This window comes from Fukomys damarensis, unplaced genomic scaffold (assembly GCF_012274545.1).
Source record: "Fukomys damarensis isolate Sample0158 unplaced genomic scaffold, DMR_v1.0_HiC HiC_scaffold_16, whole genome shotgun sequence".
Lineage (NCBI taxonomy): Eukaryota > Metazoa > Chordata > Mammalia > Rodentia > Bathyergidae > Fukomys > Fukomys damarensis.
Genome location: NW_022900928.1, coordinates 66,244,138 through 66,261,468, shown reverse-complemented (window position 1 = coordinate 66,261,468; position 17,331 = coordinate 66,244,138). Strand labels below are relative to the sequence as shown.

At 38.3% G+C, this 17,331-nt stretch overlaps 1 protein-coding gene across 1 annotated transcript in view; it reads right to left on the bottom strand.

The window, feature by feature from the left end:
* Kmt2a (lysine methyltransferase 2A) overlaps window positions 1-17,331 on the bottom strand; it is a gene marked incomplete at its 5' end in the record, with an annotated part of 89,212 nt that overhangs the window by 28,401 nt on the left and 43,480 nt on the right. The window contains 15 exons of the mRNA XM_010629473.1: window positions 298-371; window positions 956-1,066; window positions 1,752-1,925; window positions 2,992-3,176; window positions 3,575-3,688; window positions 5,078-5,198; window positions 5,434-5,529; window positions 6,018-6,164; window positions 10,865-10,978; window positions 11,622-11,753; window positions 12,549-12,622; window positions 12,869-13,237; window positions 13,866-13,930; window positions 15,809-16,043; window positions 17,093-17,270. Coding sequence (XP_010627775.1) covers window positions 298-371; window positions 956-1,066; window positions 1,752-1,925; window positions 2,992-3,176; window positions 3,575-3,688; window positions 5,078-5,198; window positions 5,434-5,529; window positions 6,018-6,164; window positions 10,865-10,978; window positions 11,622-11,753; window positions 12,549-12,622; window positions 12,869-13,237; window positions 13,866-13,930; window positions 15,809-16,043; window positions 17,093-17,270 — 2,189 coding nt within the window. The remainder of the gene's footprint in view (window positions 1-297; window positions 372-955; window positions 1,067-1,751; window positions 1,926-2,991; window positions 3,177-3,574; window positions 3,689-5,077; window positions 5,199-5,433; window positions 5,530-6,017; window positions 6,165-10,864; window positions 10,979-11,621; window positions 11,754-12,548; window positions 12,623-12,868; window positions 13,238-13,865; window positions 13,931-15,808; window positions 16,044-17,092; window positions 17,271-17,331) is intronic.

The following is a 17,331-nucleotide window of genomic DNA, read 5'->3' as shown; positions in this document are numbered from 1 at the left end:
GTGGTCTAAGGTGCCAGACTCAAGGGAGCACTCTTTGAACTAAGTAAAACAGAACCCATTTAGAACAAGGCCAACTGTACACCTATATCACACATATACTGTCTATATGCCACAAGTAAAGTTCCCTTAAATATAACAAATATTTACATAAGTAAAGAACAAGAGGGAATAAGCTATAAACATGAAATGTGTACTCCAAGCCAACATTAACAAGGCATTTCAATTGATTCATTTTTTAAATATTAAAATCTAGAAGCCTCAATCTATGATGAGGACAACAAAAAGCCATTTACTTACTTGCTTGATACTTTATTTGGCTCCCAAAACCTGGACTTTTTGACACTGAACCATGGGAAAACTCGTTCCATTTGCTAAAAGAAAAACAAATAGAATGTAAACATGTGAACTTCCATTTGGGAACCACATAAAAACCAGCATCTTGGAATAGGGATTTAGCTCAGTGGCACTATGTCTGCTTCGAAAATGCAAGGTCCTGAGTTTGATCCCTGGTACAAGGGGCATGGGCACGAGACCCAGAATCTTTACAATAGATTCTGTTAATGGAAGAGTATTTTCAGGCTACCAAGGCAAAGATCCATCCAGTCAGGCAACCTTACCAACTTCTCCCAAAGAACCAGAGAAATGAATCAAACCAAAAAATGGCAAAATAAAGAGTAAATCCACTGTATTCATGGATCAATTACTCATAGATAAGCATTAAAAACAGGAAATATAGGGCCGGGGATTTAGCTCAGCAGTTCGGTGGTCTGACTTGCAAGCGCAAGGACCCAAGTTCAATCCCTGGTACCAAATACAAAACAAAACAAAAAACCCAGGAAATATTGGGGCTGGGGATTTGGCTCAGTGGTTCTGCTGCCTGCCTCATAAGCACAAGGACCTGAGTTCAATCCCCGGTACCAAAAGAAAAAAAACAGGAAATATTAATATGATTCACCCGAATGAAGAAGGACTTGACCATGCTGTTCGCTTTTTTAATCTCTGGCTGTCCTCCATCTGAATTGATCGCTGCTTGAATGATCTTCACTATATCATCACTGAACTCCAACTGTATATAAAATAAAACATCAATTACTCATAAAACAGTATTCTCTTAAAACCACTTCATTTTCCATCCTTAACCATCCAGCACAGAGACCCAACAGAAAACTCAGACCCTGTTTAAAGTATTGCAACTTCTCTTTGGCTGAGGCTGTAGCCCTAATTAACTGTGGCATGAAGAGAGGTGTCAGGCTAACAAGGCAAGAATGCAGACAAATTAGCTCTATCATCATAAATTACCCAAACAAGTTCACAATTTTTCATTTTGACTAAGATGAACAAAGCAAATAAATAGCACAAAAAGAACATGAACTAATAAATGACCATTTGCTATACATTTTTAAAAGCATAAAGGATTTATATCTACAAATGAAAACCCTATAAAGAGATCTAAGCTCAAAAGGGGAGAAACAATTACCTTCACATAGAATTCTTCCCAAAACTAGTTACGTTTTCTCTTAATATAAAAATAATTTTCAGGTGAAAGCCAGATAAGTATAACACTTGAAGACACACTCTAGTATAACTCTTCTTTGGAAACATGAAGCTGAAATAGACATCTAAAGCTGCCTGATATTTCTAAAAGCAATACAAATAATTTTCAATTTACTTGTATACTTAGCCCCATTCCCTAGAGATCCAAGAAGCTAAACTGGTACTTAAAACTGTGGCCTTTTGTTGTAGAGACATACCACAGATATGTAGTTCCCCTGGTCCATTTTCCTCTTGACTCCTTCCAGATCTAAGGGCTGTTGATCATCCTGTTTGCTGACCTCAGTAAGAACTGGTGGATCAGGTCCCTCTGGGGAGCTTCGGGAAGGTATACTCTCCTCTGTCTCAGGATTTAAATCTGGAGGCTTGGCAGCCTTGTTGCCAGTAAAGAGATGGATGGATGAGTGAATGGACAGATGGAGATAGTGGACAGATAGATTAATTTTATCTAATACTAAGAATGAGATATCCATGCAAATTCTATTGAAATAAACACGGTACTGAATAATTCATATAAAACACAGAACATGAAAATAATCAGATTGTTTGAACAGAAAAAATAAAGTCTTTATCTATTAGTTTAGCTAGGCTAACTTCAAAGTTTTGCTTGATTATTTCCAAATCGGGTATGAAAATGTCAGAACTGTTCAGTTCTTTTTAAGTAAAACATAGATAGCAGCTAATCTTCCTACTCAAAGAAAAGGAGCTTTATAAAAAAAATAACTTCAACTCAAATGAATTATAAGTTATCTAGATGGTTCTTCCAACATTACTATTATTTCAAATGACTACTTTATACATATATAGTTCACCACTTATGGATTAAAAAGCAGCTGTTTCTGCTTCTAGGCTTGCTAATACTCTCTATTACAGTCAGAATAATTTCTTTTCTAAAAAGCTACTCTGATCAGGTTAACTCTTGTGGGTACAGTCCTTCATTATCTCCCCATCACCATTCAAGGATAAAGCCCAGATTTCTTATTATAGCAGTGAGGCCTTTGAAGATATGGTTCCTTCCTATTTCTTACTCCAAAGGTCTTACACTAGTTCTAAAATCTTTTCAAATAGTTAAGATCAAAACAAGTAACTCTAAAACTAAAAAAGATTTTAAAATGCTGGGCATGGTAGTATAAACCTATATTCCCAGCACTTGAGAGGCTAAGGCAGGAGGATCATCACAAGTTCAAGGCTAGCCTGGGTACACAGAGTTTAATGGAGCATGAATTACACAGTGAGACCCTGTCTCAAAAAGAGAGAATGAGGGCCGGGGATTTAGCTCAGTGGTGCCACTGCCTGCCTTGCAAGCTCAAAGTCAAGTCCAATCCCAGTACCAAAAAAAAAAAAAAAAAAAAAAAAGAGAGAGAGAGAGAGAGAGAGAGAATGAAACAAACCCCTCACCCCATTACATCCCATGGGAAACAAACTGAACCTTTGGCTTACCTGCCGGTACCGTAGCAAATGGCTGGTGGTCCGAGAATTCAACAAGGCTGTCAGAACCTGCTTCAGAGAACTCTGTAGCTCCTTTTCAAGGGCTAGTCGCCACTCTGCAGGGTGCCGCTCAGTACAGTTGATGCAAGTATAGGCCACACTTTCTGGCAGATTAGACAGAATCTCATACATCTCATCTAGGAAAACAAAAACTTACGATGATGTCCTCTGAAGAGAGGGAAAGAGGGAGAAGTCACTCTACTGTACTTTAGGAAATGCACTAAGATGCTAATATCCTATAGGCTATCACACAGACTGATTTAAAAAAGGGATATAACACTAACCCAGAATTTGGTTATTAGGGAACCAGCTGGATAAGATACACACAAAAGACAGCAAATAAATAAAGGGATGCGGTCAAGAGAAATAAGTAAACAACACAATGCTGCTTATTCTACAGACTGAAAATGAACTTCAAAAAACTTCAAGTAACACTAATATAATTTAAAATTTATAGTAATCTGGAGGCTGTAAGTGCAGCAGTACTTAGAAAGAAAGAAAGAAACTGTAATAAAAAGACTCCAACCTTCTGTACCTGAAAGATTCTCACATTTGGAATGGACCCAGCGATCGCACTTCCCACACTGCATCATCTTACTCTCATAGTCATCGTCATCATAACACTTATCACAGAGAGGGCAGAAGTTTCCTGAAAGCAAAGCAAAGTTTACAGCAGTGCTTTGACTCACACACGAATGCTTCTAAGGCCCTTGACTCCACAAATTAAGTACCAACTTAATTTAAAATTCTTAGTCTTACAGACTCACTTTTAAATGCTAACACAGATCTATGAATGTTCATAAGCTGCTAGAAAACTCATAAGAAAGCTTAATACATGCCACTACTTCTCTTCTTTATAGACCTTTTTCTAAATCATTAGGTAGATTTTAAAAACTAACATAAACCGGGCGAGGTGGCGCATGCCTGTAATCCCAGCACTCGGGAGGCTGAGGCAGGAGGATCACTGTGAGTTCAAGACCAGCTTAGGCTATATAGTTGAGTTTCAGGGCAGTTTCAACTACATAGTGAGGCCCTATCTCAAACAAACAAAACAAAACATATAATAGAAAAAGAATGGAAAAGACAATGTCTTAAACATTTGAAAGAAATGTTTAAATTTTTAAAAAGTGGCATTGTGTGAGCTTAGAAATAATTTAAATTTTTTCCTTATTGTTAGTATTTTTAGAGCTTAGGGCAGAACGTTCTAAACCAATTCTATCCATAACATTAGTAAATCTGCTTTATCCGCATATCCCCTATTATTTCTTTCAGTACTATGGGTAGAAGAACCCAGCAGCATTCTACCACTGAGATATTTCTCCAGCTTTTGTCTGTGTGTGCGGGGTCACACTTAACTGCCCAGGCCGGACTCAAACTTACAATCATGCCTCAGCCTCTCAATTGCTGGGTTCCTCTATTATTCCCCCCCCTATTATTTCTTAATAGACCTCATTAAACTGATCTGACTATTCTACTTAAAATAACTGTAATACTGAGTCTACACAGTATCCTAAGTAATTGTGGGTTTAATCTGTCAGAACTTTTTTCCTAGCATAATTAGTAAGATAAAATATACAGGGTACTACCTAAAGCCATTTCTTGGTTTTTTAGTTTTGTTTTGTTTTTTTGAGACAGGGTCTCCCTGTACAGTTGAGACTGACCTGGAGCTCACAATGTAGCCCAGGCTGGTCTCCAACTCACAGTGATCCTCCTGCCTCAGCCTCCCAAGTGCTGAGATTAAAGGGGTGCGCCACCACGCCTGGTTAAGCCCTTTCTGATGTAGTCAAATGTAGATGTATCACATTTTGGTTCTGCCAGCTTAGAGCATTTGTTTGCAGTTAGCTGTAATAAAAATCTCCCCAGATTCTTCCCATGTAAACTAACAAAACATTCCCAGCTGCTAAGTTATCTACACACAAGAAAGACCAGGAACAAAAGAGTGGTAACACCTCTAAATGGCATCCTTCTACTTCAGTCCATTGGGTAGACAGTTTATCTCCAAAGCAGCAAACATGGACAAACTGAATTTTATAGTTACCTTTAGCAAAGAGTTTGGCACAGTCATGGCACAGGGAAAAGTCATGAGACCACTGTGCATCCCACCCTTTGCCTGGAGTTGTAGATCCACAGCTCTTGCAACGAACACACTTGGTACAGATCTGGAAAAGAAGGAATTCAATATGGATTTCTTAATTTCTTCCCTTATTTAAAAATATCTCAACCACAATTCACTTCCACACTTGACTTCTTTACTAAGATAATGTTTCCTAACATTAAGACAAAAACATTGTTATACTGACATCTTCAAACAAGGGCATTCCCATTATTACACGTTATGAGAACCTGACCAACCCATGATGATTCTTTTCAAAGCAGCATGATATGCATACTCACCCAGACTTTCTTTTTCTTTGTGGGTTTGGTGGGGTAGTTTGGTCCCAGGCACTCAGGGTGATAGCTGTTTCGGCACTTATTACACTCCAGCAGCTGCTGTAGAAACATACATTGGCAAAAATGGCAGTCACATTTCACTACACAACTAGCACTTAGCACCCCTTTTCATATTTATCTTCAAGTAAGTAAAGCACATTATTAGAACAGTTTACATTTCCTCATACCTTCCTAACTCACAACTAAATTACAGACATTCAAATATTCCCTGCTAAAGGAAGTAAGTGCTAAGTGGTCTTATGAGATAGATTTATTTATGGAATTTTTTTCAAATGTCATGCGCCCAATATTCTAAAAATTAAAGCATAAAACTAGGCAATTAATTATATCCAATGAGTCAAAACAGAGAAAAGAATACAGCAGAGAAAAGAATACAACACTAAATCAGAAGGCAGAAATAAAAAAGAGTATGCCCTAGCCAGGGATTTAGCTCAGTGGTTCCGCCTGCCTCGCAAGCACAAGGTCCCAATTTCAATCCCCCCCTCAAAAAGAGTATTCTCTAATAGTTCTATTACTAAATGTTGTACCTTTGTAGCCTGATGCTGCCTTCCACAAACATGACAAAACTTGCAGCGACGACAACACCAATTTTCCAGCTGGTCCTCCAGAGGGCGCTCACTCTCCTCTAAACAAAATTTATGGAAGGGCTCACAACACACTTGGCAATATACAAACTATAGGAAGAAGATGGGAACATAGAAATGTGTTAAATTACACGTGGAAAGAAATATCAAACATATAACATACTTTGAGCTTTAGATTCCAATGGCATATGTAGGCTGAGCATCCATAACCTGAAAATCTGAAATCCAAAATTGCTACAAATGGAAAATTCCACACCTGAGCTTCAACTTTAATGTGTTTCATGCATAAATTAAAAATATCACATACAAATGCCTTTAGGTTATATGTAAGGTGTACATGAAACAAATGAATTTCATGATTAGACTTGGGTCATACCCTCAAGATATCTCATTATGTACCTTCATATATTCCAAAAAGAAAAAAAAAATTTTTTTTTTTTTTTTTGAGACAGGATCTCACTATGTAGTTGAGACTGACCTGGAACCTAGAACTCACTACGTAACCCAGGCTGGTCTTGAATTCACCGCGATCCCACTGCCTCAGCCTCCCAAGTGCTGGGATTCCAGGTGTGCACCACCACTCCTGGCTTATTCCAAAATTTTTTAAAAAGTCCAAAACATTTCTGGTCTCAAATATTTCCGATAAGAAACACTCAACCTATATTTAATTCAATATACTAAATTACGCATAAATTGGATTATACAGGATATTCAGGGGTTCAGGGGACACGGTAGTAATAATTATAAAGTAAAAAATTAAGATTTAATAGAAGTGCTAAGAACCATGAGAATATAAACAAAGACTATGGAAATGTAAAGGAATTAGGCAGGGGAGGAGAGGAAGGGTTCTTAAGGTCCACTAAGCTACTTTTATCCTTTCCATTTGTAATTTTAAAAATAAATCATTTTCATATAGGATTTTCAAAAGTATTGAGGATAACATAGAACTGTCTACTGCTAAAAAGAAATCACGGAGACAATTGGTTACCTCTAAATAAAATCTACAGACAACAGTAATTCTCAAATGTTAATTTCCTGGTTTTGGTAATGACACTGTGGTTAGATAATGGAGCATCTTTGATTTTAAGAAATATATGCTGTGACAGCTAGAAGCAATGGAGCATATGTCTACTACTTGCTTTCAAAGTTTTAGGAAAATATGTTGGTATTTAACGTGTGTGTACATATTTCTTATTCTGTAAAATATATACAAAGAAATAAGGAAAATATAAAATATTAACACTTGGAGAATCTGAGTGAAGGGTTTATGGGAATTTTTTGTACATTTATGGTTTTTCTGTAAATCTGAAACCATATGAACATGAAAAAATTTTTTAAAAGATCAAAAAGAAATTTTAATATTTGTAAATTATTCAGCAAGAGACTGAAGGCCTAAGAATTTAAGTGAAATTTTTGCAAGCTGTCTATGTGGGTTTTTGTCCCACACTAACAATCACTTCTCCAAAATCCAATTCTTTTCCAAACTCCAATTGAGTATCTGTGTTACTTACTTTTCTCTCATTGATAAGACAAAATACCTGACATTCAAGATTAGAGAGGAAGGAGTTTATTTGGCTTATAGTTTGTAGAATTTTCAGTCCATAATCAGCTGGCTCTGAGGCTGGGATAGCAAACAAGCAACAGGAGAAACAACAGGGAGAAACAACAGGGCATGCACTAGGCAGCAAAAGCAACAAGGGGAATTTCACAGCATCTCCCAGCCCTTTTTATCATTTTCAGATAGCACTCACACCCTTAATTCTAGTGCCCTTGAACCTAGCATTGCATCATGAATCAGTTCCAGCTTCACACACTCTAGATCAAGCCTATCACCACATGAGGCTTTGGGGGGACATCTAGACGCAAACCATAACATTCTGCCCCTGGCACCCCAAAGATTCATATGCATTCCTTTACACAAAACACATTTAGTCCATCTTTAAGAGTCAAAGTCCTAACAGTTTCAGCACTGCTGAAAAGTCCAAGTCCAAAATCTCCTCTGAAGGACTGGGGATTTGGCTCAGTGGTGCCATGCCTTCCTTACAAGTGCAAGGTCCTGATGAACATGAAAAGGTTTTAAAATTAGAATGGGGAGTTCATCATGCATTGGTCATATTTTAGGAGGGCAACAGTAGTATACTATTCATTCCCTAATGCAGTTTCTAGGAATCCTAGAGACTGTAACGCACAACATGTATGATTTATATTAGAACAATTATGTTCTGAAAAAATATTGTATAATCATAGTTGAAGAACTTTGCAACAAAATAGTGTTGTTATTCTTGTGAATAGTGTACATGTGAATACAAAGCATTAGACCATGCAGCAAAAGATAAAGAAGATCCTTGGCACTTTTAGATAGAATATTCCTACTGTTCATGATATCTGAAATAACTCCATCACTTACACAAGGTCCTGTTTATTCATAACAGGAATGAGGAAACAATCAGGTTAATGGATATCAAGCAACATTTAGGGGCGTGTATGGAGAGTTGAAGCCAGAGCCTTGTATGTGCTAACAATTCATAAATTTGCAACGCATAATTAAAAATAACAGTGGGCAGGGCTGGGGATTCAGCTCAGTGGTGCCGGCGCCTGCCTCACAATTGCAAGGTCCTGAGTTTGCTCCTCGGTATCAAAAACTAACTAAATAAAAAATAATAAAATAAAATAGCAGAGGGCAGAGCTGAATCTCTTACCTAGTATGTGAGTGGCCCTGGTTGCTCAAAATCCAGATTTCAACCAGGCCTTTGATTGTCTTTTGACAACTGACTACATATTTTATGTAATAAATAATTAGCTAAGTAAATTTGAAAATCGTAGGGGTCTTGATTACACCCCTGATGAATGACAAAATACTGCTCCCTCCCTCTCTGTCTTTCCTGGTACCACGGACTGCATTGAGGACCTTGCACTTTTGAGGCAGGCATGGTACCACTAAGCTAAATCCTTGGCTCTGTTTCCTATTTAAAATTGTGCTACTTTTTTGTTTTTGTTTTTTGTTTTTGGTACTGGGGATTAAACTCTGGTCCTTCTTCTTGCAGTCAGCGGAACCACTGACTAAATCCCTGGCACTGTGCTACAATTTTTGTTCTTTCTCATACTGAAAAAAAAAAAGTGCTTGCTTTGGCAGCACATATACAAAAAAACCCTAACAACCTATAAAAGCTGACACAGCCAGGCATGGTGGCACACGCCTGTAATCCCAGCCCTCGGAATGCTGAGGCAGGAGGATCTCTGTGAGTTTGAGACCAGCCTGGGCTACATAGTGACTTCCAAGTCAGTCTTAACTACACAGTGGGACTCTGTCTCAAAAAATAGCTTGCTCATAATCCAACCATGCTCTTAATATTTTGGTATTAATCCTTTCAGATTTTTTTGGTCTCTCTGTGCGTGTGCCTGCATGTATGTGTATTTTTGTTTTGTTTTGTTTTAGACAAGGTCTCACTATGTAGCCCAGGACGGCCTTGAACTCACTATGTTGCCCAGGCTGCAAAGTCCCAGCAATCCTCCTCAGCCTCCTAAGTGCTGGGATCACAGGCATGCAGCAACATACCTAGCTTCCTATCTTTTTTTTTTTGAGACAGGGTGCTGCTGTTTAGGTTAGGCTGGCTTTGAATTCACTATGTAAGTCCAGGCTGGCAGTGAACTCCCATAATCCATCCTCCTGCCTCTGCCTCCTGAGTGATGGGATTATAGGCATCCTATAATTTTCTTTCCTTTTTTGGGGGTTTTGAGACAGGGTCTCCCTATGTAGCTCAGGTTGTACCGGAACTCATGATGATCCTCCTCCCTCACTCCCAGAGTGCTGGGATTACATGCATGTGACACTATTCCTAGCTACTATAATTCTTTTATCCAAGGCTCTCTACTGATAAGAATTTCAAGTTGTTTCTAATTTTTTATCATGAAAAATGCTGAAATTAACTTTTTCTCTCTCACAGATACACACACACACATCTGCCAATTTATCTAATTCCTGGATAAAAGATAAACACCTGGAATACAAATGATAGGAGAGTGTACTGTGCCTGTTTTACAGATTAACACATACCGTATTTGTAAATAATACACTCAGAAAGAGTATAATTAATTTCTATTTCTACCACCAGAAAGTACCCTTTTCTATAGGTACCTTCTCATTGTTCCTTTTTTAAATTACAGTGGACCCTCAACTTACAAACTTGATTGGTTACCAAGGGCTGGTTGTAACTCAAGGTGGGTTTTAAGTCAATACAACTGAAATCTGGATGCTTACCTGGGTACACGCTACAAATAACAAGAGGCAGATGAATTTTCCATTAACCTAATTAACCCAAGTTGTTCGTATGTCAGGCTGGTCATAACTTGAGGGTCCACTGTAATTGCTGAGAGATTTGACAGTCAATATAAAACAACTGTCTCGGGCCAGGAATTTAGCTCAGTGGTTCTGCTGCCCACCTTGTAAGCAGAGGCTCCTGAATTCAATTCCCAGTACCAAACAAACAAACAAACACACCCCAAAACAAAAACAAAACAGTCTCTCTTTATAAATACTTACAATTTTTCCTAAGTTTGGACATTTAGCAGAAAAATCAGAACTCTAAAAAGACTAAATTTAAAACATGAGACTATTTGCTACTCTAAAAAGTAGATTCTTTTTTAAATATTCAAAAACATCTCACTAGCTAGTTTAAACAAGGAAATAGTACCTGCTACCAAATGCCAATCAATAAAAGAGAACACAACAATTTTTTCCATCCACAGCAAAATAATCCAGTTACACTTCCCAAGATACAAAAAAGCCTTACCTCCACATGCCCACTACTGGCACAGAGAAAGCAAACCACCCTGGGTGTTATAGGAACAGAGGTCAAGATTCCTAAGCCTCCCATCTCCCACACATTTTCTGCTTCACAATCCTCCTGTGGGGGGGGGATGGGGAGGATAGAAGGAGAGACATTACAATCACTTATGAAAGTTTTACAAAAACAAAACAAGAATGAAAAGACAGATAGTGACATCAGAATATCAAGAGTATTTCATTTCAATGAATCCAAAAATAACTGCTGGGTAAAATTTTTTTTGGTACTGGGGATTGAACTCTGGCCCCTGTACTTGCAAGGCAGGTGGCAAAACCACTGAGCCAAATCCCCAGCCCAAAAATTTTTACTCTCAAGCATTAACAGCAAAAGGCTCATCTATTGTTTCAGTTCTTACAAAATATTTAACAAAGATACACTGCGACTGAGTTTCCTTCGTTTTATTAATTCAGGCAACTATCATGGTTTGCTCATTTCTGTGTGAAGTAATTTTTTCATATAATGCTCAGGGCATTCATTAGAAGCAGTGCGTTTCAATGGCTGTGTTTTCACTTTGTTCTCAAAGACATTACATTATGACACTGACTATAGCTCTCACAACACCTGAACTCACCTGCTAACTGTAGTTCTTATTTATTCCTCTAGTTGGTGCTTAGTTCCTCTCTTTCAATACCATTAGTTGTAGCACCATTTTATTTAAAGGTCATGACATTAAATAAACTCCACGATGATTAAACATTTTTACCTTAAAGTCCACTCTGATCCTGTGGACTCCATCTGCTGGGATTTTTTGCTTAGAGCTATTGCCATTGGAGAGAGTGCTGAGGATGTTCAAAGTGCCTGCATTCTCTGGTTTACTGACTGGTGGTGGTTTTTCCTATGGAAACACAAGATGAATATAAAACTACTGTAATCCCAGCACTGAGGAGGCTGAGGCAGGAGGATCGCCATGAGTTCAAGGACAGCCTGAACTATATAGTGATACCCTGTCTCAAAACAAATTTTGTTTAATTAAAAAAACACATCCTGGGGCCGGGGGATTTAGCTCAATGGTGCTACTGCCTGCCTCGCAAGTGCAAGGTCCCGAGTTCGATCCCTACTACCAAATAACAAATAGCAAAAAACATCCTGTTTACCTTCAGTTACAACAAGTAATAATGAAAATGCCAAATTTTATCAACAAATCTGGAAAACATGTTTCTAACATAAGTATTCTATAGAAACAGAAAAGTAATCATCAGAGAATTTGTAAATCCTGTCTATAATAAATCAAAATAGTAGACACATGCACAGGTGATTTTTATAAATATTGTTACAGTATGTTGAGAAAATTACAAAAACCAATAAGTAGATTCCTAGGCTATAACATGTAGGGATATAAAGAAGGAGAAAGCAAAAAGGGAAAGAGACCAAAAAAGACACAGTTAATCCTAAAGTTAGTTCAAAGAGAGCTAGCTCCAGGGCAGAATGCTTGCTTAGCATGTGCAAGACCCTGGGTTTTATCCCCAGCACTACAAGGAAAAATAATAAAGTTAGTTCAAGAAATCCCTTGCAATCTACACAGAAACAGAAAAGCAGTTTCACTCAATCATGCAAATGTCAATGACAAGGTTTTACCTACTGAATAGAACCCATCTGTGAGATATGGTAGAGAAACAAAGGCCCTCCTCACCTTTTCTTTTGGTTTTTGTTTTACAGGGATACTTGGGCGGGGAGCCACTTTTTTCTGCTTGCTTTGCTCTGGACCTAAAGAATTCAAAATAAATAGTCAGGTGCTGGCAATGACTGTGGTAGGCTACATTGGCCTGTGAAAAGAGAAGCTTTAAAAAAAATAAGCTTCACATAGAAAATTTCTTTGTTATTATATAGTAGTTTAAAAAGAGTTAATTCTGTTGAATATGTAAACATTTCAGGTTTCTAAATATGGTTTTGAACACCAGGGCTTCTTTCCTGCACCTGTGTTCACCCATCCTTCCTGCCTTCTTCACTCACCGGACTCTGGGGGTGGAGGTTGCTTTTTCTTGGGCTCACTTGGTGTGGTCTTGGGAACTTCTTTTCGTGGTGGTCCTGTGGTAGGTGGCTGAGGTGGGATGACGGGGGCTGGCTGTGAGACCTGCTTGCTGGACTTTCTGGAAGCTGGAGTAGCAGGTTGTTTGGATTCAGGCCCAGGAACAGAGGCACTGCCTTCTTCACTCTTCTCTTCCACTGGCTTTCTTGGAGGAGGCTCGCTACTACTCTTCTTTGGGGCAGGATCCTCTCGTGCTGGCGGGGGAGGTTTCTGATTAGAGTCTGCCACATTCTTCACAACAGTGCTCTCTTTCTTTTCACTGGTCTTTGACTTTTTCTCTTTCTTTTTCACAGCTGGGGGACAAAACAAGATCATCCTTCTGTAAGTGAGCAAATCTTTAAAGAGACCTATGGAAATGTATCATCATCTTGTTCTCAATTTCCTGAAGCTAAAGCTGGCACTGCAAGGCTCAAGGAATCAACGCTGTGTTGATCCGATGAAGTAGGTATACTTTCATTCTAGGAAATGGGATGAATTATGACTTTTATATGACATTTTGAAAAAAAAATTTACTATGGGGCTGGGGATTTAGCTCAGTGGCACTGCACCTACCTTGAACCACAAGGTCCTGAGTTCAATCCCCAGTACCAAAAAAGAAAAAAATTTTTTTTACCATGGAAATTTTCAAACATATCCCAAAATACAGAGTCAGGGATTTAGCTCAAAGGTGCAGCCGCATGTCTCACAAGCACAAGAACCCAAGTACAATCCCTGGTACCAAAAAACAAACAAACATATCTCAAAATATAGGAAAAGAGTCAAATGTACCTATTATCCAGCTTCAATAAGCACCATTTCCCCATGAAAAAAGCAGATTGTACAAGAAAAAAAAGACTCTACTACTCTCTTTATACTGAACAAATGTAGCTATATGACATTAAAGAAGGAAGTATTTGGGGAAAGACCTTTTTACAACATTACCTTTAGCTTGCTTCTGAAGGTAGGCTTTGGAAGGCATCCACTGTAGATTTTGACATTTTCTCATCCTAGGATGACATGGTATAAACCATAAGATAAAATGCATTTAAAAGGGAAGCAAGTGAAACAAATGTTCATTTGTCTGCAAGAATCAGTGAAGCTTTATTCTAGTTCATTCTGACAGCTAAAACAAGGATTGTTCATTACTTAGGTTAAATGTGAGCCTTTAAAATCCTTGGATCAACAATTTCCCCTTTTAGGATCTAAAAGGAGCAAATATCAAAATATTTTTGATATGGGACTCAAATTTCTTATAACTCAATATTGACTAGCATCACACACATAATGATCAGTTAGTATTCCTTATACTGGTCCTTTATGAGATTTTATATTCGTATTTACACAAAATGGACTGAAATCTCCAAAGTGCTTTGTCTGCCACTATAATGCTACAGGTGTATCTCATGACTTTAACAGCTATTTCACCTCTCAATTTAAATGTAATGAAACTCAAACTTAACCTGAAGTCTAAAATTGCACTAAGGGCTGGGAATGCAGCTCAGTGGTGCTGTGCCTGCCTGGCAAGCGCAAGATCCTGAGTTCAATCCCCAGTACCACACACACACAAAAAGAAATAAAATAAAATAAAATTGCACAAATCCATGCCAACCCCAGAATTCAGTGCAATTTTATCTTGCTATCATGTACCTTTTTATAGTATGTGAATTAATTCACCTCTTACCATTAATGGGCCTGAGACAAGACTCTTGCTTTAGGTGAGGCCAACCACAGCACAGAACTGCTTGTCTCCTAGAGACTCTTCCTTGAATAAATAACATTTCTCCCAACTATGGTTTTAGTTGTTGTTTGTTTGTTTTTATGGTACAGGGGACTGAACCCTAGGCCTTTACACTGTCCTACACTCCCAACTCCTCTTCAGTTTTCATTTTGAGACAGTATCTCACTAAGTTGCTAAATTGGCCAGGCTGGCTTGAACTGGCAATCCTCCTACCTCTGCCTTAACTATGCTTTATATATTAACTGCTTTCATGTCATTCATTCAGAAAATATCTATTTCTTGTTCTGGGCACTTAGTGAGATACTCTAAAATTTCTGTTTATGTGACTCCTGATTAATTTTAAACAAATTATCCCAGAAGGCAGAAAGTGCCTTGCAAATTGACTAGAAAGGGAGGAAGAAAGAGTATTAAAAATTCTATACCAAAAATTGAAGCCAGGTGTGGTGGTGCACGCCTGTAATTGAAGCTACCTGGGAGGTTGAGATAGGAGAATCTCAAGTTATAGCATAACCTGGACAACTTAGTGAGACCCTGTCTCAAAAAGAATTGGGGATGTAGCTCAGTAATAAAGTATAAGCATCACCAAAAAACCAGAAACACACTACTTTTTATGAAAAGAGTCCAAAAAGAGTCAGAGAACACAGCTTTAGGCAAAACATTACCAAAGTTTCCTGTATGCCCTAAAGACAAAAGTGCTTTCAGTTCTGATACATAAATATGCCTAAGTGTATCAAGTTTTAAGAAGAAACCATTTTCCAAGAGTAGCACTGACTAATACGGCAGTTAGTAGTCATACATGACTATTTAAATTTAAATTAATTAAAATTAAATGAAGTAAAAAATGTAGTTCTTTAGTCAAACTAACCATATTCCAAATGCTCAATAGCCACATATGACTAGTGAACTGCGCATAAAGAACTCTTATGTTTAATGTTCTATTAGAAAGCACTGGCCAAGAGTGTTTATTTAAACAGAGCCCAAACCTAACCACCTCACAGTCCAACTTTGCAACTAATCTTGCAATTCAAGGAGATTCAATATAATCACCATTTTCAGTTTCCAAGTGCATCTCTGCATTGGACCAGAGATATTTTAAGTAAGTAACCTCATGACTGGAGGTCAGAATCTCAGAGTAAGATCCACTCACTTGCAGCATTGCTTCTTTATATTGCGGCCACCAAACTTGGGCTTGTCTAAGCAATTAGTGCAAACACCACAGTCCTCAGGCACCTGGCAGCCAGGACACTGCCCACACCGCCTTGATCGCCGTCCTTTCTTTACTGGTGGTTCCTGAGGTGCCTTGTTTCTGGTGACAGGTTTAATTGGTTTGATGGGTGGAGCAAGAGGTTCAGCATCTTCTGAGCCAGCAATTGATGACTTGTCTGTTAAAGAAATGTCATTAGAAAAAAAAAAAAAAAGAAATATCATTAGTTCCAAGGGAGTATCTAACCCATTCTTGGGAGCAGAGGGGTGAGCCTCAAAATTTCTATATAATTAGATACATTTAAATATCATTTTAATTGGTAGTCCAAAAGTGAAATAAATTATAATAAAAATACTTATGTAAAGAACTACAAGCTTTAATTGTTTTTAAATGCCTATAACTTGCAGCTTAATGAAAGCAAAACTGCAAATAATAAAAAAAGAAAAAAATCTAACCTAAAACAAAGAACATGAACTGAATGCTTCTAAGGATTTTCTAAACCTCCACATTCATTAAGAGCAGCTACCCAAAACTTCAAAACTATATGGCAATCATGAGAATGTTCCTCACAGACCTCAATTATAAGAGGCATAAATGACTAAGGCCCCAGCAGCTTTGCACTAGAATCCAGTGGTGTGAAAAAACCACACTTAACACTCACTGTGACAGAGATATTAAGACAGGCTTCTTCCTGGGAGATGCAAGACACTTCTGATAGCCAATTTTTATTCAAAGACTCCTGACAACCTTGCCAAACCATTCTTAGACTGAAGGTTCTGCCCAACTTTCCCTGTCTCTTCTTCATGGGCATAGGACTTACTTTATAGTCGGACAACTCACAGCATTCCCTGGCTATCCCCCTTTGTTGTCAGCCATTTCTTCTAATAAAAATCTTTATGTATGTAATTTTTGCTAGCTATCTGTTTTTTTTAAAAGACCCAGACAGGGACCAGGGATTTAGCTCAGTGGTGTCGCCACCAGAATCACAAGTGCAAGGTCCTGAGTTTGATCCCGGAACCAAAAAAAAAGACCCAGATTAACTATGAAGAGCCTCCTGGGCATGCCAAGAATGACCAACAAGGCTGGGGATTTAGCTTAGTGGTGCCATGCCTGCCTCACAAGTGCAAACTCCAGAATTCAATCCCAGGTATAAAACAAACAAAAATCCAAGAATGACCAGCAAACAAACAATCTGTTCACACCCCAAGTGTGATCTCCCCGACCTACCATCATTCCCCATGGAAGACAAAATCTTTTCGCGTTCTTCCCATGGTAAGGCACTCAGGGTGGGCATGTCATCAGGAAACACAGCTCGTTTTCGGCCAAGGGCAACAGCAGCTCTTCTGCAGACATGTTTAATCCGGGGTCCTCGCACAGAAGTCTCCGATGAATCACTTTCTTGACCCTAAATTCAAAGCAGGCCAAAAACAATGACAACCGTATATACTGTAAAGATAACTAAATGA